Below are 27,640 nucleotides of genomic sequence, written 5' to 3' on the forward strand. Positions count from 1 at the left end.
GTTCTACTATGTTGAATTACATTAATTTGATCATGTGATAGACCTTCTCAAAAGAAAAATGTTTATGTGCATACAGTGCACACACAAAAATCACACTTGATTTGGAACAGTCCAGCTTGAGAGCTGTGTATTCATAAAATGGAATAATAGGTCAGCTTAAGTAGATCCTGCAGCTATTTGATCTCATGCAGAGAGTTAGTTCCAATTAGTCTACACTCACAGAACCCACATTGTTAAATTAAGATCAAATGCCCTTTTGGAATCATAGAATCCCTACAGTCCCTATCCCCAGAACCCCATGTATTTACCCTGTTAACCCCCCTGACACCAACGTATAACTTAGCATGGCCAATCCACCTAACCTGCACATCTTTGGACTGTGGCAGGAAACTAGAGCACCCGGAGGAAACCCACGCAGATATGGGGAGAACGTGCAAACTCCATAGACAATGACCCAATGTTGGAATTGAACCAGAGTCCCTGGCGCTGTGAGACAGTAGTGCTAACCACTGTGCTACCATGCTAATGTATTTTATAGGTTTGTTTAGTAACAAGAGTGTTGTCCAAAACCAATAAGAAAACTGTGCGCTATGAAGCCATAACACCTTGGGAGGGAATTCTGCTGACTTCCCTTCACACCCTGAGCAGCAGCATTTGCAACTATAAATAAGTGCTTCTGTCAGCATTCAAGTTTAGATTTAGTTGGGTTGAATTCTCAGATTATTGATTTTTCATACTTCAGTGATGCCCTTTTGCTCTTGCCTATCGGTACATACTATAAAAAAATCATTCTTAATATTTACCTATTATCTGCAAAGTGAGTTTATGTTAGAATGCTAGAGAAGTCAGTTTTGTTTACCAGACAGTGGCCTTAGCTGATAAACATTCAGCTATAAGCTCTCTTTGTCTCGGCAGCAAAATTAACGCCTCCAAGGACACATCTGCAATAGTCAAGTAATAACTCATCTACATTGGTGATTTGATTGGCAACTCAGTCAGGATAAAGCCTTGAGAAGGTGTAGGTGAAGCCTTCTTGCTAAAACTGTAATTCATGAAGTGAATAATAGAATTAGGATACACTTTGAATTATGTAGATATCTTAACGAGTAAGAGTGAAAGAAAGGAGTAAGAATAAACAATTCAACAAGCTCTGGCCAGCTGATCCCAAAAGCTCAAAACCTTTCATGTAATGAATTCTCCATCGTTTTTATCTTATGTCACTCAAGTACTATGATGAGTAACAGCTATCATTGTACATACATAATTATTGGTATAATGGTTATCATTATACATAAAAACAATTAAATCCTTTGAACCCCATTATGTTGTGGTAATAATTTGTAAATTTAGAAGAACATCCACTTCCTAACTAAAGTCTTCTCCCGACATCAAAAAAGAGGTCTCAGGCAGATTGGTAAAATTACAGATGTGTGAGATTTGTCAGTATGTGATTTTAAATTTGTATTTGTAGTATTCAGGAGCAAGGAAATCAACTTGTATTATGGATGTGCTTCCACTGGAATGAGTTATCTGGTGGAAATAAATTGCCAATATGCAAACACCATAACCTCTATATTCATACAGCAGATTACATGCGTACAGAATTAAATACTTAATCTCATGCAGGGGTAGGCTTCCTAATACAAAATTTATGTTTTGCAAATTTTCAATTAAAGAAGCTGAACATCCACAATGAAGTCAGCAGATTTCAAACAGGTTCAACAAATGAATGACAGCAACAGCAGCATCTGACGGCAGCCTCTCTAGAGAGAGAGCTCTACCTGTATCAGGAATATGCAGGGAATTATAGCCACCCAGAGTGAAGGAGCAGCCTTCCATCCTCCCCTGCATTATCCTCCCTGGCAGTGCCAGCATCTGACTTCAGTCATTCTTGGACCAGCTGGTCTGTTGGCTTTGGGCGTCAAAGCTGATGTATTGTTTAGGTAAGGTAAAGTCGCCATAGTCCCAGATAACTATAAGCTGCTCTACCCTTTGAGGGGGAGAGCCGACTGGTGGTGATTTTACCTGAGGATCACCATTTCTCAGATGAAGGGCAAGGTTGAGAAGGCGAGGCCTTCATGGTCAACCTCAGCCGGCATGGGAATTGAGCCTGCGCTGTTGGTGTCACTCTGCATTACAAACCAACTGTTCAGCCACTTGAGCTAAACCGACCAGCTCAGTATGTTTCAATTCTCCTTTCCTTTTGTATAACTTGGATTTTGCTCTTAGCCATAAAGGGCCAGTACTCGCCATTCACCTTGCTGACAATTGCCTACAGAGTTTTGGCGGACTTGTCAAAAGTGGAGATTCCACTAATTTAGCATCTGTTTCAATGCAGCACCATCTACAATACATCTTTGGTGTCTGTCAGCAAGACAAGAAACAGAAAGCCTCTTCAACCAATCAGATTTAAAAATTCTCACTGAGACTTACACAGTCCAAACCAGGAAGTATAGAACAAGAAACATAAATTACGGCAGATGTACATAATGTACAGAAAGAAAAATTATTATAAAATACCTATGGTATTAATAAGGGACAGAGATAAAGTACAGGTCGGAAAATTTAAAAAACATCTGATATAAATTTTCTTCTGATAGAATGAGACTTTAAAAAATTTTTTTGGGGCCACAGAAATAGTTTGGCAATAATTATCATTATCATGCTATTAAAACTCACTTTAAATGCAACAGCAATAAACTTCTTAGTCTTTTTTGGCAAGGAAATAGTGTGCATGGACCCTAATTTCACATATGCCGGTGAGGACTGTGGCAATGCATCCTGTGAATGACCTCCATCAGGAACCTCTGGATTTCCACAGTTTATGGAATCGAGAAATCACTGTCGAATTTACAATAGTAATGGAAAGCACGGATAGCCTTGTTCTATCTTTAATATAGTTATCAATGATTCTGGTCGAGTGAATTGAGATTACCTCTTTCCTTTGGTTAGGGAATTGGTGATAAAGGGTCATCAATTTTAAATTGTCACCCAGAGGGGTTGGGAAAAAGATCTTGGCAGAATTGGAAATGAAATGCTTAGCTTTGGGAATTTAAAGAGCTTTTCCTACTTAAATAAAGTTTTGTCCCAAAATCATGCTCTTTATGGAAATGCCGTTCCTGCATTTCAAATGCTGACTTTTTTTCCTTACTTTCTTTGAAAATAATTTTTAAAAATCAGGCCTTATGCACGTTTGTCAACAAGACCTTTAATGAAATCCCAACCCCCCGCACCCCCCCGAACTTAAAAATAGTTTTCTGGCTAAGTTTGAAAATGGATCTGAAAGTGTGACCTATGACAGTTGTTACGAGTGCAAGGTTTTATAAGATGGTTATGTTTTAAAAGTGCCCCTTTTAATTCAAGGCAAAAAGGAATATGTGGCCTCCGACTGGTGATAAGCTGTTGTGATCTTGACTTGGGAACTGGGGACCACGGTCAAGTCCTATTAAGACCTAACTACCAGTTTTCGTACCAAATTACAGTGGCAGAAGGAGAAGCCTTGCTTTTTGCAGACTTAAAGAATCTCAATCAGTTAGAGACCGTGGAAGCAGGGAACAAGACGATGCTGGGAAGCTATTGCTGTGAGAGCAGATTGCTGGGGAGAATGGACATCTCATTTGAAGAAATGAGCCTTGTTGAGATTTAAAAACTGACAAGTTACTGTAAGTCTATTGGCCCTTCTGCTCGAAGACTATTCGGCCATGTTCAGTTGGATTAAATGAAAGAACCTTTAAAAGGGACCCTGCAAGAGTTGCCCAATGTAACGGGGGAGGATAACCTGTTGAAATTCTGGAACGGATTCTAACAGGACTACAGTTCTTCGGAGGGTGCAGCGTAATGTGTAAACATGCCATGGGGTTATTAGTTATATTAGTAAACTAATGAGAAACACCCATTCTATCATTTGAATTAGTAGTTGACTACTAAGAGATGTTTAGTTGCAATAGATGTCCTAACAATTGAAAGCTTGTCATGTGATTCCTGTAAGTTGGCCACTGAGAATTCAAATCTCTTTTTAAAAGTTAATGGTCTGTACTAGGATCATAAAACATGTAGTACTAACCTGGGTATGCCCTTACACAGCATCATAACTCTGATTAGCTAAAAACAATAATATCAACTGGAACTGATTCGGTCGTGCTAACTGTAGTATCTGTCAAAGCTGAAGAGGCCAGATTACAGGGGAACTGAGAGATGGGATGAAGATGCACAGCACCACCATTGGTGGAAAGTCTGCAACAATAACATGGCAGGCAAACGTATACATTGGAAAGCTCGTGAAAAATATTTGAATCAGCAGTTTAATTACAAAATATTGGCACAAAGTGTTATACAAAATTATGATCTGAATAATAAATTGATAATATTACTTGCAAAGTAAGTGGAATTTATTGCTTCGAGTTGGCATTCAATGAAGAAAGCTTTAATCATGTCAGAATGCAGACAGATCAAAAATAAGAGAAACGGTCATTTTCAGAGAAAAAAGAATATATTTGGGCGAAAATAATTTCCTTTGGGAATTGATTGCTGAGGAATGGTATTGATTACCTTTCTTCGTTGTAACAACGGCTGTGGTTTTCTGTTTTACAGGTTCTGCAAAGATGATAATCAATATGTTAAAATATATCACCCAATTACTTAATTGGAAGTAAAATCTAACAATACCCCCCCCCCCCCCCCCCCACAACTGTCCGCAGCCCCCGGCATTCTACCATTTTTACTGCTCAATTCACATTGATCCACTGAATATTTGGAATCCTTAGCCAGTCCCATGTGGAATTCTCCAGTCTCGCACATCTTGCTGCTGCTACCAGCAGGAATGGAGAATTTGGCTCTCAGCCAAATCTCCATTCACAGCAGCAGGACCGGTTAACCCCAGCCGAGGGCAAGGTCAGAGAATTCTGGCCTATCAAGAAGGCAAATGGGATGTTGGCCTATATCGCAAGGGGGATAGAATATAAAGTCTGTGTCTTTATATGCTCTGTTTGTGAACAGAATTCCCACTCACCTGAAGAAGGGGCTTGCAGCTCCGAAAGCTTGTGTGGCTTTTGCTACCAAATAAACCTGTTGGACTTTAACCTGGTGTTGTTAAACTTCTTACTGTGTTTACCCCAGTCCAACGCCGGCATCTCCACATCATGGATAGAATATAAAAGCAGAGATGTCTTGCTGCATCTGTACAGGGCATTGGTGAGGCCGCAGCTGGAATACTGTGTGCAGTATTGGTCCCCTTATTTGGGGAAGGATATATTGGCCTTGGAGGGAGTGCAGAGAAGGTTCACCAGGTTGATACCAGAGATGAGAGGTGTTGATTATGGGGAGAGACTGAGCAGATTGGGTTTGTACTCGTTGGAATTTAGAAAGCTGAGGGGGGATCTTATAGAGACCTATAAGATAATGAAGGGGCTGGATAGGGTAGAGGTGGAGAGATTCTTTCCACTTAGGAAGGAAGCTAGAACTAGAGGGCACAGCCTCAAAATAAAGGGGGGTCAGTTTAGGACAGAGTTGAGGAGGAACTTCTTCTCTCAGAGGGTGGTGAATCTCTGGAACTTTCTGCCCACTGAAATGGTGGAGGCTACCTTGCTGAATATGTTTAAATCACGGATAGATGGATTCCTGATCGGTAAGGAAATTAGGGGTTATAGGGATCAGGCGGGTAAGTGGAACTGATCCACTTCAGATCAGCCATGATCTTATTGAATGGCGGGGCAGGCTCGAGGGGCTAGATGGCCTACTCCTGCTCCTATTTCTTATGTTCTTATGTTCTTATATCTATTTCATTGTTAAGTAATACAGATTAAAACACCTTAAAATAGGTCTTCAATGAAATACGTGCAGACAAAAAGCCATCTAGGATTGCCAGACAAAAGATTGCCAAGTTAGTATAGCTGTTTTGATGCAAGGTGATTGCTGATTTTTCAAGTTAGTATTTATAATATTAACATAAGCCATAGAAATATCCTGCAATTCTTGTTAATTGCTGGTCAGTTGAGACACTTTTCTTCCATTGGTGGCAAACACCTGATTCCAAACCTAGAAAATCTAACAAGGCAGCCCAATGGATCCAAAAGAGCCCAGAACAGGTGTTAGGCCCCTTATTCACATTTGCAAGGGTCTGTTTTAGCTCACTGTTTACTGCACCAGAAAATTGTCCAATTTGTTCGTTGTCTTACAGGTGCCCTAGGGATGTCCTTGCCAAATTGATCATTTTTACTCTAATTTTCCATCCAGAAAATAAGCACCATGATGACTAATTTCCATCCAGAAAATAAGCACCATGATGACTAATTTCTCCCAACATCAAACTTAACACTTATTAAAAAGAAATGTTTACAAATCAATGGTTTGAGTACAGCTTATGAACTCAAAACAAAAATTTCCAGCCAATATTTTAGGGTTAGCCTTATAACTTCTGTTGGACTTTTGAACTTATAGGGAAAGTGAGAAGATTTTTCTGTCTTGATTTTAACTTCCAAAAGATGAGTCAGAAAAATTAAGGTTAAAGATTTATTTTCACTTACTTTAACAAAAGCCATTTATGAAAATAGACAGGAAGTGGGAATGATTTTAACCAGCAGTATTAACAAATTCATTGAGCTTTGATTGACTAAAAAGAATAGAATGAGAGATTACGCAACACTCTTTATATAAAAAGGAGATGGTATAGTGTACAATACACATACAGTGTACATAGTACACATTAAGATGTGTTAGCTCAGGAAGGAAGCATGAAAAACCCAGGAATCATGTTTGCATTAATAGAACAACAGTAGAAAGATTTGCATGGCTATGGGGAAAAAGCTTTGGAGTGGCACTAGGTTAATGGTTCTTGCACTGAAATGGCAGAGACACAATGAGCCAAATGGCCTCATTCTGTGCTGTAACCATTCTATGATTCTTTGTTAACAATACCATATTTAAATAGAAAACAACCATTGTGATGTAAGTACCTGCAAACGAAAAGTTTGGATCAGCATCTTGTCATTATCAAAGAATTTATTTATTTAAAATCAACTTCCACCATAGCCAAGAGCCAAACTGAGGTAAGTTTAACAATCAATAATTTTTCCCAAAATATAAAAGACAAGAAATGATAGGAAAGGCAGACTAAAGTAAAAGGGTTTTTATGTTGTCAGGATTCAACCTTTAATAGTCAATTAGAGTTTATTCATTCTGTGGATGAGCGTTGAACCATTCTTAAACCTTGTCATCTTGCATTTTAATTCAGTTGGTTTGCAATTCTGTAGCTGGTAGCCACTATGAGATCTGTCTGCAGGTACCAAGTAGTGACATTGAGGCTCAGCAGCAATTTTTCAAAAGAACAGCAGAGTTGATCCCATCTATTCTCAAGTGATTCCAGACCACAATTATGTACAGCATCCAAGTAACTATGGTAATCAGGATCAAGAATGACTCTACGAGCTCTTTTCTGGACATTTTTGCTGCATTTTGAGCTAAACATTTTGTTTGACATTCTTTTAAGCGCTATGCAACTTAGCCAAGGTTGAACTCCACACTGTGGAGTCAGCTAATCTCTCCTGTAAGGCATGCAAGTATGAAGTGCCAGATTATCATTCACCATCTCAGCTAAATTAAATTTTAAGCCAAACAGGTGGTTCCTGAAATACAGCTCATAACTGGAGAGAAAACTAAAGCACATATTAATGCCTGTTATTAGTGCAGCTTTTATTTTGTCAAAGAAGTGAGCCAAGCAAAAGTTTCATATGGCACATACTTGCTTTTTCAACTTCTTCACGTTTGGCTGAAAAATTAAATGATTATAGAGTAAGGAATGATTCCTACCAAAAACAAATAGTTCCTTACTCAAACCATTTTAAATGGCACCTGGACCAGGATATCTGATAGCGGAAGACATTTTGCAAGATTGTGAAATTCCTTTCATTTGAGAAATAATTTCCAAAGAATGTACTCTGAGCTGGGTGACAACTCTCTCATGCCTGGATCTATTATATATAGTAATCATATAGAGAGACAACTGGTGAATTGCACATTCAGTGGATCAAATCACAGCACAGAGTCTCATTAAGTTAAACTGTGACATGGACTTCCAATTCCCTTAGTCTTCCCACCTGAAGAATGCTGCCAACATGAACAGGAGACATTCCGGTTTTCCCACTAGCATGAGCCCTTAGCTTTAAAAGGGGAGAATTTGGCCCAATGTTTCCACTGTCCGGTCTCCAACCTCATTTTCTCATCAAAGGTCATTGAATGCATCATCTCTCTCCTGCATGATCAATTCATCTGAAAATCTTTGTTGAAATAGTTACAGTATGGTTTAACCCTGCCCAAAGCTACCAGTAATATCTATTGCAATCCTGACTATGAAGAATTGTCCCTGTTTGTCCTCCTTGACCGATCTGTGATATTCAATATAGTTGATCATGGTGTAGTCCTCCAATACCTCTCCTCTGTGGTCCACCTCCCTCATGGGGCTTCTCTCCTATATGTAGCAATTCAGCTGGTACAACTCCGCAAACTTTCCAGTTCCTGCATTGCCATCTCTGGAGTTCTCAAATGAATCATTTTTGAACTCTTTTTCATTTGATTGTTGTCCCTCAATGGCATCACCTGTAAACATAGCTTCCATATATTTGCTGAAAGCAATCAGCTCTACAACTCCATGATTTTAATTGGCCCCTTCCCCTTCATGGGCAACACTGTGCTGTTAAGATCATATGTTGTGGATGATCCAGAATTTCCTCCAACTCAACATTGGAAAGTCTGAAGCTACAAGTTTAAACTCCTTACCTATAAACATTATTCATTCCCTCCCTGCTCCATCAAGCCTAGCCAGGGAGCACACAATCAACAGAAGGCTGACCTTCAAAGTCACTACCCTGCCAATTACCAAGGCTGTTTCCATATTTTCATTGCTAACTTATGCCCACTGTTGCTGAATAACATAAAAAAATGATTTTTTCAATGTCCTTTTCAGTGGCGTCCCTAACCTTCCTTTCTCATAAAATCATTATACAGGTCTCCAATGTCCGCAGCCTATTTTGTAAACCCTGCTCACAAGCCTTTATTGGCGTATTCTGGTTCTCTATTCCCCAAAAGATTGGACTGAAAAGTCTTCAAATCTATATATGGACTGAGCCTACCAGACCTCTTCATTCTTCCATCATCTCTGTGCCCTCAACCATCGTGGATCTTCATCTGCAAAGCTTTTGTCACCTAGTCATTGGGGACCTCCATCCCCAATAACCTCAACATTCGTATCTTTCTCCTCACTTTCAAAATTCTTCTCAAAATGAAACTCTCTATCCAAGCTTTCAGCCAGCTATCTCATGCCAAAATGCTTAGGGCTTGAACATTTTGTCTTCAATAAAACAACTTAGAATAAATGAGTTACATATAAATAATTGAAGAACTAAATATTTCCTATGAAAAACTAACCTGGTGCTTTGTCTTTTGTCGGCTTAGCTGCAAATACAAAAACAGCAATTACAATTGCACAGGAAATATGGATAAAGATTTGTCTGTTATAAAGTGAAACAGAAGATCACAATGGACGGATAAGGCAGGCTCTTCAGCCACCCAGGAAACTCCAAATTTGAAGACCTGAGGATGCAGGCCATCTGGTGCTGGAAACCTATCAGCCTTTATGTCTAATAGTTTTCTGTCCAATGTTGTCTTATCTTTCTCTTGTTATTTCAACCTCCAAATTTACTTTGTCCAGTCCTCTGAACTATCTTGTCAACCTCTAAAGGATCACTTCCTGATCAGACTTTCCTGATAACTCAGATTTTTGACACGAGGGATCTACCTTACGTCATTCCTCTGTCAAAATTGAGAAACCATGATGTGGAGATGCCAGCATTGGACTGGGGTAGGCACAGTAAGAAGTCTCACAACACCAGGTTAAAGTCCAACAGGTTTATTTGGCAGCACAAGCTTTGGGAGCGTTGCCCCTTCATCAAAATTGTGAAAAACATTGAGTAATGTGTTTAATTTGCAGGAAATGGACACAATGCTCAAGGTGCATTCCGACTAGAGCTTTATATAGTTTGATCCCAATTTCCTCTGTATTATACTTTACTGTTTTGGCTATGGACTTCAGAATTGTCTTTGCTTTGTTGACTACTTCTCGGTATTAGTTGAATAGATTGAGTGATCTAAGATTCCTTTGTCTGTTAGCTCCATCCTTAATTATGCATATACCTTTCACTTACTTTTCTTCGTGTGTGTAAAATTAAGCATTTTTAAGTCTTAAATTCAAATTTTATTTTATTCCCCTCATATGTGTGTTCCATCTAAATCATTCTATAATTTGTGAACTGCTGCTGCTTCTCCGAGTTTGGTACCTTCTGCAATTTTGAACAATTCGCATTCAAGTTCCATGTTGTACATTTAAATCTGAAACAGCAATTGTTCCTGCATCAACTTCTCAACGGCCTTTAGTTCTATCCCACCATTAACTCCTCCAATTGGCATTCATTCTATTCTACACTTAAGCCAATTTCTTGCCTATTCTTAAAGATAAATCTGAACAATGTGAGTTGGCAACAACATAAAACTAACTGGTCGAGAAATAACCTGTGACAGCACATCTAAAGGTCCAAGTTACATTCTTTCAAATAGTTCCTGCTTTCTCAGTTACGCCTATCAACTCTGATAAGCCATGAATGAAAATGAGGCGGAAATGATGTGATATTTGACACGAGACATTAATACTTCACGTTGGTGTAATTTGCATATTCTCACTGATTTTGGTCACTGTTAATGACAATGAAAATGGAATTGGTGGCAGCTGGTAGCATGTGGGTGCTATGGATTTCCATTCCATTACACATGGCCACTTTTTTGATTAGCACCACCAAATTGGAGAGAAGCCAGCTGAAAATCCAAGCATCTGAAGCTGCTGTATGAAAATAAGCTGAACAGTTTGTCACAAGAAAATTTGTTTATTAATCCCATATGTTCTATGACAGAGAGTAAGAAATAAATATCATGATCATTCACAATGAAGTGGTGGCATAATGGTAATATCACTGGGCTTGTAATCCAGATGCCTGGACTAATTATCTGGGAACTTGGGTAATGGAATTTAAATTCAAACAATTAATAAAATCTGAAAACTATAAAGACTATTAGACATAGGAGCTATTTGACCATAGTCTATTTGGCCCATCAAGGCTGCTCCATCATTTAATGAGAATGAGGTGTTCACAATTATGAGGGGCATGGACAGGGTAGATAGGGAACAGCTGTTCCCCTTAGTTGAAGGGCCAGTTATGAGGGACACAAACTAAAAGTGAGGGAAGGGAGGTTCAGGGGGGGATTTGAGGAAAAACCTTTTTGCCCAGAGGGTGGTGATGATCTGGAATGCTCTGCCTGGGAGGGTGGTGGAGGCAGGATGCCTCACATCCTTTAAAAAGTATCTGGATGAGTACTTGGCATGCCATAACATTCAAGGTTATGGGCCAGGTGCCGGCAAGTGGAATTTGGTGGGCAGGTCAGGGCATTTCATGCATCGGTGCAGGCTCGATGGGCTGAAGGACCTCTTCTGCAGTGTAGTATTCTGAGATCACGACTGATTTGATATGATTATTCTTCACCCAACTTTCCCGCCTTAACCCCATAACCCTTAATTCCCTAACTGATTAAAAACTTGTCCATTTCAACCTTGCACATATCTAATGATCCTGCCTCTACAGCCCTCTGTGGTAAAAAAAATTCCATAGATTCACTAAAATATAAAGCTAGTCTTAGTAATGGTGATTATGTGAACCATAATTGCTTCTTGGTAAAAACCCACCTGGTTCGTCAATATACTTTAGGGAAGGAGATCTGAAATCTGCCATCCTGAACTCATTTATCTACATGTGACCCCAGACCAATAGCAACGTGGTTATCTCTTAACTGTCATCTGAAACAACCCAACAAGAAGTTCAGTTCAAGGGCAATTAGATATGGGCAAAAAGTTCTGGCTTTGCCAGCGACATCCACAATCCTTAAAAGAACAAAAGAACATTTTAAAAATGAACTGCCTCAGGTCCATCACACTCACCTGGTGCTCTCTTTTTTGCAGGTTTAGCTGTGATACAAAGTAGAAAACATACATATCAGGGTGATGGCTAGAAAATAGTACCACTGAACTTTTTAACCAGTCTAACTTTTGGAATGTTTTTAACTATTATGGAAGAGAGATCAATAGCTGTATTGTAAAAGCAATGGAATTATTAATTGCATATGTGGAACATAGAAGGTGGTTCAAGTTGTATCAGGGATTGATAAAATTACCATTTGAATTTAGGAAAATTTTAATGGATTAGTTCTGAATTTTCCTTGCGAGTGTAATTAACTCTCGGTGTCAGAATATTTTGAGCAGCAATGTTATATAGATGTCCCATGAATGTATAACTGTTTATTATTACAGCAGTGATGACACTTCAAGTTATTTCTTTGCTCTGAAACACTTGAGGTGTCCTAAGATTGTGGAAGGCACAAAATAAATGCAAGGTTTTCTTTTGAGATCAAGTTTTGCATTTGATCTGTGTTAACAAAGTAAGTCTTGTGATTGGATGCTGATTTTCTTTCAGCGAGATTTGATCATATTCACAAGGAGCATGCTGTGGTGAACCATCGTTGGTTACCACTGTGGGTTGTTTCTATGTTACTGTTGGGTTAGGGTGTTGCCACTGTGGGGGTTGTATAATGTTGTTGGGTTAGGGTGTTTACCTGTGGTAAATGTTGTTATGGCACATCCCGGTCGGGCCCCGCCTCCTGGGGAGAGGTATAAGACCCTCTGCTCCGGCGGGACCCCTCCAGTCTGAACTGGTGTACTCGTGTTAGTTAGTTCCATTGTTTGCTAATAAAAGCCTTCAATAGCTGAAGCCTTGTTCCACGTGCTTGATTGTCGCGCATCAATTTTATTAGCAAACATAAAACTCTCAACAGTAAAAAGGGAGTATGGAACAAATATTAAAACCAGAGCGTCTGGCGCTGGACCCACGTGCGGTCGGTGCCGCTAACACCTTCGACCACTGGTGGAAGTGTTTCGAAGACTACCTGGCAGCCTCTGCAGCTGTTACTACAGACGACGACAAACTCCAGGTCCTCCACGCGAGGGTAAGCGACACGATTTATCTTGCGATTCGTGCGGCCACCACTTACCCGAGGGCCATCGAGCTCTTGAAGAAATGATACACGAGACCACCCAACGAGATCCACGCTCGTTACCTCCTCGCTACACGACGTCGGCAGTCGGGCGAAACCATGGAGGACTACGCCAATGAGCTCTTGCAGCTTGCCAGGGGCTGCGACTGCAAAGCTGTGTCAGCTGAGCAGTACATGTACGACCTCGCCCGAGATGCGTTTGTAGCAGGGGTAGGGTCCTCGTACATCCGGCTTAAGCTATTGGAGAAAGGGAACCTCAACCTGACCCAAGCGATGGAGATGGCTGAGATGCTGGAGGCAGCGTCGAAAAGCTTGGCTCTGTACCCCGAAGACCACGTGGAGACAACGTGGCAAGAGCAAGCACAAATTCCTCCTCGCCCCACGGGCTCGCGCTCCCATATCGATCCGACGACTGCGGCAGCTCCAGGCGGCCAGCGATGCTATTTTTGCGGCGGAGCCAAGCATTCACGGCAACAGTGTCCTGCAAAAACGGCGAACTGCAGCCAGTGTGGTAAAAAGGGGCACTATGCTAAAGTTTGCAGGTCAAAGCCCAAAAACAGCAGTGCAGCCTGTGACCCTCCAGAGCGGAGACAATCTCCTTCGGCGTCGCAGTACCCACGAGGTCCGACCACGTGCGAATCCAGGACGGTGCCATCGTGGCTGATGGAGGAGGAGGAAGACCACCAGGAGTCGCTACGTTTGGCGCCCTCACCCACGTGCGATTCATGGGGGCGGCCATCATGGTCAACGACGACTAGGAGCGACCAGCAGGGGTCCTCAGCATCAACCTCGGCTGCATGCAGTGACGCCCAGGGGCCAACGGTGGCGTCGATCTCTCTGGACCAGACAAAGCATCACAGGCTTGATAATTCCATGATGAACATCAAGGTAAATGGTCGTACTGTGTATTGTCTGTTTGACAGTGGGAGCACTGAGAGTTTTATTCACCCTGACACTGCAAAAAGGTGTGGACTCCGGGTTCTACCTGCCAAGCAGACAATTTCCATGGCATCACGGTCCCGGTCTGTACCGATCCAAGGACGTTGTATGGTAACCCTAGAGGTGCAGGGCACAATTTACGAGCGATACAGGCTCCTTGTGTTACCGCACCTTTGTGCGTCAATTCTCCTCAGACTAAACTTTATGGTCCACATGAAGAGTGTGATCCTACAGTACGGTGGGCCACTCCCTTCACTGGCAGTAGGGAATCAGCCGCAGCCTCCAAATTGCCCAAAGCGCCCCGCATGCAATCTCTCCACACTAAAAATCACCACACCTTCTTTATTTAAGAATCTGGTACCAGGCTGCAAGCCCATCGCTACTAAGAGTAGGCGTTACAGCGCTGAAGACCGGATCTTTATCAGATCTGAGGTTCAGCGGCTCCTCAAGGAAGGGATCATACAGGCCAGTGCTAGTCCGTGGAGAGCGCAGGTCGTGGTGGTTAAAAGCGGGAACAAACCTCGGATGGTCATCGACTACAGTCAGACCATTAACCGTTATACGCAACTGGATGCGTACCCTCTCCCGCGCATTTCTGATATGGTCAATCAGATTGCGCAGTACCGGGTGTTCTCTACCATAGACCTTAAGTCCGCCTACCATCAACTCCCCATCCGCCCAGAGGACCGACAATACACGGCTTTTGTGGTGGATGGTCATCTATACCAGTTTCTTAGGGTTCCATTTGGTGTCACCAATGGGGTCTCGGTCTTCCAGCGTGCTATGGGCCGAATGGTGGACCAGAACGGGTTGCGGGCTACCTTCCCGTACCTGGATAACGTCACCATCTGCGGCCATGACCAGCAGGACCATGACACGAATCTCCAACACTTTCTGCGCACTGCATCTCGCCTGAATCTGACCTATAACAGGGAGAAGTGCGTATTCCGTACGCGCAGGTTAGCTATCCTTGGATACGTGGTGGAAAACGGGGTCATCGGCCCTGATCCAGACCGTATGCGCCCCCTTACTGAACTTCCCTTGCCCGCTAGCACAAAAGCACTGAGGAGATGCCTCGGTTTCTTTTCATATTATGTGCAGTGGGTCCCCAACTACGCGGACAAAGCTCGTCCGCTCATCAAGTCCACGACCTTCCCACTCACGCCGGAGGCCCAAGTGGCCTTCAAGGCTTTGAAAAGCGACATTGCGAAAGCCACGATGCACGCGGTGGATGAATCCATCCCTTTTCAGGTGGAAAGTGATGCATCTGATTTCGCCCTAGCCGCCACACTAAACCAGGCAGGCAGGCCCGTCGCGTTTTTTTCCCGCACCCTTCAAGGCCCCGAAATTCGGCACTCAGCGGTGGAGAAGGAGGCCCAGGCTATTGTGGAGGCCGTCAGACACTGGCGCCATTACCTGGCGGGGAAGCGGTTCACTCTGATCACGGATCAACGATCCGTGGCGTTTATGTTCAGTAACACGCAGAGGGGCAAGATCAAGAACGATAAGATCTTGCGGTGGAGAATTGAGCTCTCCACCTATAATTACGATATTATGTATCGTCCAGGGAAGCTCAATGAGCCCTCGGATGCCCTCTCGCGCGGAACATGTGCCATCATGCAGGAGGACCGCTTGAAGGCACTCCACAATGACCTGTGCGATCCTGGAGTCACCCGACTCTACCACTTCGTAATAGCCCGCAACCTGCCCGACTCGGTGGAGGACGTCAGGTCAGTGACAAGAAGCTGTCGGATTTGTGCGGAATGCAAACCGCACTTTTATCGACCGGACCGGGCACAATTGGTCAAGGCCACTCGCCCCTTCGAGAGGCTGAGTGTGGATTTTAAGGGCCCCCTTCCCTCAACGGACCGGAATGTCTATTTTCTCAATATAATAGATGAATACTCCCGGTTCCCGTTTGTTGTCCCCTGTGCGGACACGTCGACTGCCACTGTGATTAAGGCATTCAGTGACCTTTTTACCCTGTTCGGGTACCCCTGCTACATACATAGCGACAGGGGCTCGTCGTTCATGAGTAACGACTTGAGGCAATTCCTGCTCTCATACGGGATTGCCTCTAGTAGAACCACGAGCTACAACCCTAGGGGTAACGGACAGGTGGAGAGGGAGAATGCTACAGTCTGGAAGGCTGTCCTACTGGCGCTGAAATCCAGGGGCCTTCCAGTCTCCCGTTGGCAGGAGGTCCTTCCAAATGCGCTTCATTCCATTCGCTCCCTCCTGTGTACGGCAACCAATGCTACTCCCCACGAGAGGATGTTCTCATTCCCTCGGAAGTCGTCCTCGGGGATCTCCTTACCAGCCTGGTTGACGTACCCAGGACCCGTCCTTCTGCGGCGACATGTGAGGGCCCGCAGGTCCGACCCCTTGGTCGAACCGGTCCAACTCCTCCACGCCAACCCTCAGTATGCCTATGTGGCATATCCTGATGGGCGAGAGGACACAGTCTCCATTCGAGACCTGGCGCCCGCAGGGGACGTAGCAACTCCTGTCGCTCCCATACCCCCTGTCACGAATCCCCTATCACTTATTTCTTCCCCAGACGTGGCGCGGTCAGCACCGGGACCAGTGCATAACAGTTATACTCCCATGTACAGCTTGCCTGAGACTCGGAGATCGGCGCCACCACAGAAGGTTCCAGGATCCCCTGCACCATCGCCTCACCAGGGTCAACTGGCCCGGGAGTCCTCGAGGGGACAGCCGGACGCTGTTTTGGAGAGAACGCCACCGCAAGCACCTGCTCCGGTGTCGCAACCGGTGTTGAGGAGATCACAGCGACGGTGCGGTCCTCCAGACCGTCTGGACTTGTGAATTTTGTACATATGTGACCTGTTTTCGCACCCCGCCGGCCTTTGTTTTTAAAGGAGGGGTGAATGTGGTGAACCATCGTTGGTTACCACTGTGGGTTGTTTCTATGTTACTGTTGGGTTAGGGTGTTGCCACTGTGGGGGTTGTATAATGTTGTTGGGTTAGGGTGTTTACCTGTGGTAAATGTTGTTATGGCACATCCCGGTCGGGCCCCGCCTCCTGGGGAGAGGTATAAGACCCTCTGCTCTGGCGGGACCCCTCCAGTCTGAACTGGTGTACTCGTGTTAGTTAGTTCCATTGTTTGCTAATAAAAGCCTTCAATAGCTGAAGCCTTGTTCCACGTGCTTGATTGTCGCGCATCACATGCATAATGCCATTTGCATTTAGTTCTGTTCCTAGCGATAAGCACAGCGTGTTATGCACAGTACCACCGGCATCTTGTAGATATTTCACAAATGGAATTTGTGCTCCTGTATGGAACTCTATGCACTGTGAGGATGGATCAGGAATTAAGCACCTGAATTCTCAACATCTGATCTGAGGAGTGCTGCTCAGGAGCTTGGGAACCAATAATTGCCTGTTGCTTTTTCCATGGCAACACCTTGGCCAATCAAAGTCAACTTGCCAACCAATTAGCACCCTCTTCTGTTGTGGTATACATTGTTGTGATCATTTGAAATTTGGCATTATTACATTTGTCCTGCTGAGTGCCTCATCAACATGTTTCTCTTTTCAATAATTCAAGAAAAACATTTATGTCAGGGTTTTCCTCTGGTCTCCTGCTCTCGCACTGCCAATGACTTTTCATCAAAATCATGGCATTGGAGTAGAGATGCCTTGTGGAAAGTCCCTATGCTAGAAACTCACAAATTCTCTAACACATGCAAGTTAAATAACATATCTGCTCATAAAACAAACCTGCAACTTAAAATAAAGGAATGATAAATCTAATGAAGAATGCAATGAACATGTACATCAGTGCTGACACAGTAATCATTTAGTACTTAAGCTAAAAGCTGTGATTTTATTCTTTCATCTGTTCTGTACAAATAGTACTGGAACAGTCACCCACAATTTCAGTAAATCACCTTTCCGGCCTATTTTACTTTTCAGTTCACTATTAAAAAAGTATCGTTCATCTTCTGTCAAAAACCAATGCACAATGAATATGGTAATTTGTAGAATCATCTACATTATGTCAATAAAAGATGACAAGAGTCCAATGTAATCTTAATATTGCTATGATATTGTTGGTAATGAACACATTCTGTTAGTTGGATGCTGTTTATTGTTTTGTTAGAAAGTACAGAAATGTTTGGGTAGTGACTCATAAATCTGTGTTGTTTCTGTGAAGAACTCACCAAGATCTTTCACCTTTGTAAGTTTAGCTGTAAATAAACAAAATAAAAGAATACATTAAAGTTTCAGGCGTAAGAGATCAATATACCAATTGCATAAAAACCACATTAAGTGCAATAGCTAACAAACAGTTTTGTGCTTGTTTGCATTCTTCGAAATGAGTGCTCAGGATGGCACATCAGATATGGGTGGAATATACACAGTACTTGACTCCCGTATTTACTATTACAATGTAGTTTATGTACCTTTTCTTTCACTGTAAATCAAATGGTATTCCTATTTCCAACATTTACCACCCTCAGGATTTTTTGGAGTGAAACTATAAAATTTCTGAGTGTAAAAGGAAACAAAGACCAGAACTTTCCGGGGCCTGGCAGGAAAGGGAAGGTGGAACCAGAAGTGGATGATGAAAGCCCTCCTGTTCTGATTCCGATTTCTGGAGGTATCTCTTGCTGGTTCGAAGGGCCACCCTGTCAGTCGCTTCTGCAATGCTGCCCATCCCACGTCCCCTTTCAGATCTCTCTCAGTTCATTCCCCTGCCAAGAGCTCAATGGGGCCTTGACTGCAGAACAATAGCTCCTGACCACCTCTCCTGCATGATTAATGCTGTGCTCACACTGGCCCTTCCAAACTCTGAAAGAAAAATGTCCCATTGCAGCCAGACTCAGCAATAACCTCAGCTACCACCTCAGGGCTGCTCTTAAAGACATACCAAGGCAACAATGTCCCATGTCATCTCCCCCCTCTTCCCGCCCCCCTCCCCCCGTGCACTCATCTGTAAATTCAAAGTCGCTGATTAGATTGTTATGGATTCAACAATGTTAAATATTTAGAAAATGCCTATTTCACAACTGTTTGCTATGTTCCAATGTGGTTTCCTGTCTGCCTCTTGTAAAATGCGGAACTAGTGTCCAAGATCCATCAAAGTCTCCCATGCAATTTGCCAAATGTTTTATCCATTTGAGTAAAGGTGAGTGGAATGTTCAATGATTTGTTTCATCTGTGTTTGATAATGCCGGTCTGTGGCGAGGTTCTCGACAGGTTTTTAAAAATGTTAACCTGTCAAGGAGATCCCAGCAGGGGCACAAAGGTCAGCATAGCCACCAGGGGAAAGGGACATGGCCTGGCAGTGCTCTGGCAATGCCCCTTGGCAGTGCCATTCTGTGCCAAGGCACATTGCTAGGGTGAGCCCTATTGGGATCCCTGCAGTGTGGTGGTGGGGGGGGGGGGGGTTCATTTGTGGTGCGGCGGGTAGAACAGGCACTGAGAGGGGAATTGAAATGCCAGCATTGATTGTGGCGGGGTGGGGGTGCGGGAGGAGTTCCCGATACCTCCATGTATGTGGGGGAGGGGGGGGGGGGAGAGGGGGAGAGTTGGATAGGAGGAGTTAACTTTTTGTTCCGATTGTGGCACCTTTTAGCTGGTCTTGCTGGCTCAGTGAAGTGATGGCATATACCACACCCACTCATTTGTTTTGACTAAGAGGCTCAAAATCTGGAGAGGAAACTGGTCTGTGGAGCTGGAGAGCTTCATGCCAGTTTTATGTCCAAGTCTGATGCTTAGAGAAATTTTGAGAAGATTTCCCCCATAGGTGAAATTTCCCACTTCTGCCAACAGCAGAAATTGTAGCAGGCAGGAGGCAAAAATCTGTTTCTTGATGTCAGGACAAACTGTCGGAATTTTTGTTCTCCTAACTTTCAGGTGGATTAAAGGCAGGTCGAGCTTCCCAATGAACAGTGTCAGGAATTCAATTTGCATGAATTAGCATCTCGCGCATGTCATGAAAAAAACCCACCTCATCGGAATTAAGTCCCTCTCCAAATGAATCTCACCACCAGCAAAAATTTAGAACATTTCATTCTGTGACTATATAATTGGTATGCACCTGGTGAGATTGACCTCTTCCACAACTTTTAGGACTGCAGATGTTGCTTTCACTTTCTTGGGCACCTCACACAACTTAACTCATAGAATCCCAACAGTGCAGAAAGAGGCCAGTCGGCCCATCGAAACTGCACCAACCACAATCCCACACAGGCCCTATTCCCGTAACCCCACATATTAACCCTGCTAATTCCCCTGACACTAGGGTCAATTTAACATGGCCAATCAATCTAACCTGCCCATCTTTGGACTGTGGGAGAAAACCGGAGTACCCGGAGGAAACACATGCAGACAGGGGGAGAATGTGCAAACTCCACACAGACTGTGACCCCGGTCCCTGCCACTGTGAGGCAGCAGTGCTAACCACTTGCCACCGTGCTACCCATACCAAGTCCCTTTGGCAAACACTGAACCAGGGATCGACAAGGAAGACAACTGAAGGCTGGAGGGGGGTGGGTAGGGTGGAAAATGGAGTGAAAGCTGAACAGGGGGGTGGGATGTGCTAGGGTGGTCAAGGGTGAGACTAGTAGGTGAAGGTCATGGAGGGGAACGAGGCAAGTGGCTCAGAAGATGGAAGGGGGCACAGTAATATGTGTTGGCTCTGAGGGGATGAAAGGCATGTGGAGGTGGATTGTGGGTCCAGGATGATGCGGGGGACAGTTAGGGTTACATTGGGTGGGTCTATGATAATGGAGGGTGATTAATGCCAGAGCATGTTAGTAAGTGAAAAGGGGATGATAGAAGGTGGTGGAGCGAGTTTCAACTATGACACGCACCACTTTTCCAAACTGACATTGACCACATGTTTAGTCAGTCAGTAAGATCCCTTGAGGTGGGAGGAGGGTCTTTTTGGGTGGGTGGGGGTTAAGGTAAGCACATGTGGCTGAATAGAGGGACACCTTAATAATGATGAGGCAACTGGATGCCAAAGATACTCACTTGTGTTCTCCTCTGTTGTAAAGCCCGCACTGCAGCAGGTTTGTTTCTAACTCGTGGGCTTCATAACAATGAGATTTCAGCAAGGTGTGGAGCTGCCATTCATCCTGTGCCATTTGCTTTAGCTGCAGTCAGATGCAGGGACAAAGGAAGGGAAGGAGGCAGATGCCTCCTACAAGGAGCACAGCTGGTGGAGGGTAGCCAAATTGCGACTCCAAATCTCCATCCTCCCAGGTGAATGTTCATGGCTCACAAGGGATCATGCAGTTACTATTTCTATGCTGCCAAGGCAATGGTCAGTGGAGACAAGCAGAAAAGTATCCGTCTGAGGCACATGGCTCTCATCACCCTGGTCAAAGAGCAATGCCTCCATATGCATTCATGTACAAATGGGAGGAACACCTCTTTGTGATGTCCTTTACCTGGAAGGGGTGGAGCGGCAATGCCTGGGCTAGACAGAGGCCAAGTGAAGTGCTTAGCACTCTGGCCTACTGGCTTTGAGATGGAGGGAAACCTGTAAATGTATCATTTCAATTTGTTCAAATACCCACTGACGCTGCAGGAAACCCTACCTTGGTAATGGCTCTCATCTAGATGAGGAAAGTGAGGGCCCACTGCAAGTTGACACAGGGCAAGGAGGAGCAAGGGCCAGAGTTGCAAGAGGCAGCCAGGCCACTATCAGTTCAAAAGGCTGGCAAAATGGAACACTGCAACAGTGGACAGTGACCTGATTGCTGGTGGTGCATCTTATCTAGAATTGGCAAAAGGCAATGCCTGGTGTGTTCTTGTATGTCCTGGCATCTGGTTGCTGATATCTGCCAGCAGCCTCCTCCAGTATCTCCTTGGCTCAAAATGAGCTGCAGCCACAAGGACTCTGAGGGAGTAATGCAGTGCACCTGTCCAGCAGGAGTGAATGTCCAGGTGCTCTTTCAATATGGCGCCAGGACCTTCGGCCGCATGAGGTAACTGTGGGCAGGTGACTTCCTGTCCGCCCACCATGTCATTTTCTGAGCTCCTTGCGGATGCATAATTAGTGAACTGCAAAGTGAAAAATTGTATGTGTTCTCCTGCCCCACTGCCAATAGGGATCATGCCACCTTTCCCACTTGCCACTGGCCTTAGTCTCCAGAATGGAAAATTGCACCCCATGCGTATTGAAACACATGTAAGTTCTGAGGTGCCATAAACTTTTGTAAATAAACTGTTTGGGTTTAGAACTGGATTGCTGCTAGGAGATAAATAAGATATACAGTAAACCAGCGAATACATAACAATGAGTCCATAGATTGGAAGTGAAATCACCTCTCCTCCTCCTCTAATTAAGTAAATTTAAATTTAAGAACATATTGAAACTGTGGTCAAGAAGTGAAAGAATATACCTAAATATGAATCAGCCTCCCTGAGTAGTGCAGGTGTTCCACACACTGTCACCATCTGTCTCTGTATAATGCCGTAGCACTGAGAAAAGATAAACTGAAAACTCTTTACCTTTTGCAGGAGCTGCCAGTTTTGGTTTCTTTTCTTTTTCTGTAAGAGGAAAACAGTTTAAATTTTAATGCTAAACCTTAGATGGTGTAATGAAGGAAGGCTTTTAATGAAGTGTCTACAAAATACAGAATGATAAGCGAGAATCAAAATGGCATTATAAATGTTGACCTGTAAAATCCTCACGAGTACAATTCCAGTGATGCGTTTCTGGAGCACTCTGCCAGCTCAACTTGGCCACTGTCCCTGATGAATTTCCTGAGATCAGGAGAGGCCCCAGCAAGAGCTGAGTTTTGACAATACATGCAGCTCTCCCCCACTGAAGTGACAGGAAACACTAGCCTGAACTTGCATGAGTCACTCGCTGCTGAATTTCCAGCTTCTGACAGGCTCTTGTAGCCACAATATTTATATTGCATTTTATTCATTTACAGGATGTGGGCATCACTGGCTAGGCCAGCATTTATTGCCCATCCCTAATTGCCCTTGAGAAGGTGGTGATGAGTTGCCTTCTTGAACTGCTGCAGTCTGCATGGTGCAGGTACACCCACAGAGCTTTTAGGGAAGAAGTTCCAGAATTTTGACACAGAGACACTGAAGGAACCACCAAGATCTAATCGAGGGCAATAAATGCTGGCCTTATCAGTGATGCCTAAAGCCCATAAACAAAGAAAGTATCAACACATCAAACCCACTGATTCTTTACCTTTCTCTGCAGCAGCAGGTTTCTGCTTCTTTACTTTCTCTAGGAAAAACATGAAAAAATATCCATTGATTTATAAATACAACAATCAGCCAGAACAAATTGGTGCAAAATCACCAGCTGGTAACTTAAGATGTGGAAGTTCCCAGTCATCAGGTTTGATACCATATACCATTGGTAATGGGCAGTTAAGATAACAAGATCACTTTATTTATTTTAAATTAAGAGGAAATTGTACTTGCATGCAAAACAAGCAGCAAATCAGCGGAGTGATCACTGTAGTGCGATGTAGCCAGATTTGGCACAGGGCCTCATCTGCATTGAAATAGTGGGCTGTGGGCATCATGTGGATATTTGGAAGCAGCTTGCCATCAGTAATCGTCCAGATACAGTGCTGAAAATGTCATTTATGCAGATTCAGTAAGGGTTGGGAGGGGTGGGGGGGTGGAGGAGGAGGAGGCAATGCCACAAATTGCTACCTGCAGTTATTTTGTGGAGCAGTCAGAAGGAGGACACACAAACAAACAAGCATTTTCCAAGCACACTGGGCCTTTATTCAGGGGTCAACAGCAATTTAATGAAGGATCACTAGTTAAGGCACCCTAAAACCAGTGTTCATGTGACAGAAGCTCCACCTAAGTTATTATTCAATTTATAACATGGTTTGATTTGATTTATGATTGTCACGTGTTTATATACAGTGAAAGCTGTTGTTTCTTGCGCGCTAAACAGACAAAACATACCGTACATAGTGAAGGAAAGGAGAGAGTGCAGAATGTAATGTTACAGTCATAGCTAGGATGCAGAGAAAGATCAACTTAATGCAAGGTAAGTTCATTCAAAAGTCTCATGGCAACAGGGAAGACACTGTTTTTGAGTCAGTTGGTACGTATCCTCAGACTTTTGTATCTTTTTCCCGATGGAAGAAAGTGGAAGAGAGAATGTCCGGGGTGTGTAGGGTCCTTCATTATGCTGGCTGCTTTTCCGAGGCAACAGGAAGTGTAGACAGAGTCAATGGATGGGAGGCTGGTTTGAGTGATGGACTGGGCTTCGTTCATGACCCAGCTAGTTAGTGTCACAGACAGATTGTATGTGTGTTCTTTATTTCTCATGATCAGTATGTTTCGCATGGAAAATAGCAGGCCTTCTCTTACATCTTCTGAGTGTGTATCCCAATCTAATAATTCAACAGCAAACTTTTGTGAGTTTAAAATTACAAGAGGTTGTTTATTCTAACATATTTGCCCTGAATTAAACGCAGGATCAGACACTCTCATTCAGACACACATAGATTAAGATCATACACTTTTACGTATTACAATTATCTCAGTCTCTGATATATGATCTCTGGTTTCTCATGAGGCTGGTTTGGTTTCTTGGATGGTTTCAAAGCTATAATTTGAAGTGAAGGACTTGTAAAAATGAAGAGTTCACAGCAGGTTGCGGTGATATTTGCAGTTGAATTTCTAGAAGGTTGGTTCTCAGGTGAATTTTAACTGGAAGAGTTTACTTACTTTGGCTAACTGGTGTCTCGCTGCTTGTTTTGAATCTGGTTCACAAACTAGCTGAACTGCTAGTTTCTATGGCTTTGGTGGTTCTGTCTGCAACCAGCTCTGAACTGATTCTTTTCAAATCAGGCGACAACATGGCTCATTCACCATGTGACTTTCTACAAATTCAAGTACGTTTACAAATAAGGAATTATGCTTATGTTGACTCCACATCCTGTGTTGTGGGTTAACACATCTTGAGGTCAAAGAAAGTCAAATGGGAGAGTGATAAGGGCCATTTACTTCCAATTGCCACCAATTGAGTTTTTAATCTTTCTTTTCATTCAGTATGAAACAGGGCGACAGGCAATTGCAGTACATGTCTATACGTAATTAGGAATTTATTTGAGACTTGATACTATCCATAGCTCAAATGCCAATTTTCACATGATTTGCAGCAGCCGTTTTAATAGCTTACGAGTGTTCAGTTTTTAAAGTATTGACTGAAAGTTCATGATATACTATTCATAATATACTGGACTTGCCACCAGCTTTGAATAGACACTCTTAACTGCTACCTATGTCAGGCAGTTGCACTAGGCAGTTATAGGTCATCATGATATACTTCAAGGATTAATCACACAAGAAAGATTGTGACCCAGTTTTGGATCCCATTCTGCCTATTCCACATTTGAGAAATGGTTGCAATGATGTCTAATTTTCTTTCAATATAATTTTCTTCCCTACAGCACATAACTGCATATAACTTCATGGGTGAGGGACAACTTCTCTACCTTTATAGAACTGTTAAGCCGGATATTCAATGTCAAGCCCTTGGATGAATTCTGGGTCCCAATCTTGTATATTGTACTCGCAACACAATTTTCAATTCCAATTGTCCCAATTGGCCAGTAGGCTAGTTTGGTGTCTAACTAGAGACACTGGAGGGGGAGCTGCCTGCGTGGCAAGTAGGAGCTACTCTTAACTGCAATTACATAGAGACATGTACTGTAATTGCCTGTCTGCAGCAGCCATGTTGGGGAATGCCACTGCCTTGCCAATTTGAACGTACAGCTCCTCAGAAGGCCAGAAAATGAAGCCAGCCAGACAGGCAATGGATAGCATCATGTCAGCACTAACTGACTCAACAAACCATTTCCACAAATTTACTAAGGCCCCCAAAATGAACTCGACAGCTATGCATTAACATGCACAAGATGGTTCAAGCTCTCTGGGAAAAATTGTGAAGATTTCATTCTGTTCCAGAGAGGCCACTTAACCAGCTCTTTCAGGAGTTTAAGGAACCATTAACTGGAGGTGAGCACCTTCCCCACAATTCATGTTTAAACATACAACTTTCAAGCTCTTCATCATTGAGCCAGCACACCTGATACCATACTACAAGACCCATGATCCCTTGAAAATCCTATCATGTGTAGTGCCAAAACTAAAATAATGGATGTCCTGACCATTCCTTCTTAATCGTCTATGTTATGCAACTCTAAGAGTAGCTTAACCTGATAAACAGAGCCACAACTCTGCGTCTTTCTGAATTTTCATGAAATGCATGGCTTAAAATATAATCACTCAAATCAGAGGATATAGATCTTGTGTCCTTCAGAACCAAAACTGAACCCAAAATTTTAAGTCACCTAAATTCTCTTCGGTGTTCATCATTTGTTTATCGATGGGCATAATGTGCTTCCATCCTTCACCTTCAACAACAACAGAATTCATACATCACGAGTGCCCTTTGTTGCAAATTGTGCTAAGATGTGAATTTTACATTGTGCAAAATGTTTGTTACCATTCCACAGCAGTTCAAGTAATGTGAATTAACACCTCATGTCTTTTCTCAGCATTATGACATTTCAATTCAATATGCTGGCTTGCAATCTGAATGAAAAATCACTTTTAGGACCAAGTTGGTCGCAAACCTTTCTTTCATTTGTTTACAAATTCACAACCTGATGGCACTATATCACATGATTACTTTGCTTGTGTGTAATGTCACTGTGGTAAATACGATGCATGCTCTTCACACGTCTTCCCCATCCTCACGTGAAAACATTGTACATCAATTATTTTTCTCTGAATGGCAGTACTATTTTAACAAGTGGAGAAAAATGGATAGATTGTTTCATATTTTCAGCACATTCAGACCTTCTTTCAATTTAGCAACTGCAGATGCTGCAAGAATACAAATGTAGACAGTCTATAATGAAGTACCGGTAAAGGCAACATCAGTGGAATATATAAAATGTATGTATCACACAGGTCAATCAGTTTATACAAGCACCAGCCTACTCTATGAAATTTCTTTTAAAGCTGAAATAACATTTATGTATAACGTAAGTAAAATATCTCACTGTAATAACCCCAACTGAGAAGCTTAGATTTGTCCATTAATAGAGTTGAATCCTTATTAAATGAACCCTTTTGCATTGGTGCTCCCACATGCTGTGCTGTGTAACCTAAGGCACGTACCCTGCAGGGAGTTCATCCTCTCAGCTGTGCCAGAAAGGTGTAGTGCTGAATGAAAGCTTTTCAAAGAGGATGAAGGGAAATGTAGATTATCAACCAGCACTGCACTGGTATGTCTCCAACTCATTAGCTTGAGTGTGATTTTGGCATTTAACTGCAAGTAAACTGCCTGCCTGTGAATGGTAAGTGCTGCAGAAAAAAAACTAATGCAAGACAAGTAGAGCACATTCAATCAGGCAAAATGGATCAGGTAAAGCCTTGATTTTTTTAAAAACCTGGCCTATTTGTAAGTCAGGAACAATAAGTTGCTGAACCGGAATTGAATTCTAATTTGCATACATTTCGTTATTTGAGAAATACAGCTTTCTATGCCCCATTAGTTGTGTTATGGATG

General features: G+C 43.0%; 1 protein-coding gene across 50 annotated transcripts in view; it reads right to left on the reverse strand.

The window, feature by feature from the left end:
* trdn (triadin) overlaps window positions 1-27,640 on the reverse strand; it is a 452,817-nt gene that overhangs the window by 168,075 nt on the left and 257,102 nt on the right. For 48 of the 50 annotated variants that reach the window (XM_078212798.1, XM_078212806.1, XM_078212805.1 and 45 more), the window contains 7 exons: window positions 23,276-23,314; window positions 22,573-22,611; window positions 18,267-18,293; window positions 12,032-12,058; window positions 9,418-9,444; window positions 7,736-7,762; window positions 4,549-4,593 (listed from right to left, as the gene is read on the reverse strand). In XM_078212798.1, the coding sequence (XP_078068924.1) occupies window positions 4,549-4,593; window positions 7,736-7,762; window positions 9,418-9,444; window positions 12,032-12,058; window positions 18,267-18,293; window positions 22,573-22,611; window positions 23,276-23,314 (231 nt within the window). The remainder of the gene's footprint in view (window positions 1-4,548; window positions 4,594-7,735; window positions 7,763-9,417; window positions 9,445-12,031; window positions 12,059-18,266; window positions 18,294-22,572; window positions 22,612-23,275; window positions 23,315-27,640) is intronic. The other 2 variants (XM_078212797.1, XM_078212772.1) reach the window with 1 other exon arrangement.

The sequence above is a fragment of the Mustelus asterias genome, chromosome 5 (assembly GCF_964213995.1).
Source record: "Mustelus asterias chromosome 5, sMusAst1.hap1.1, whole genome shotgun sequence".
Classification (NCBI taxonomy): domain Eukaryota; kingdom Metazoa; phylum Chordata; class Chondrichthyes; order Carcharhiniformes; family Triakidae; genus Mustelus; species Mustelus asterias.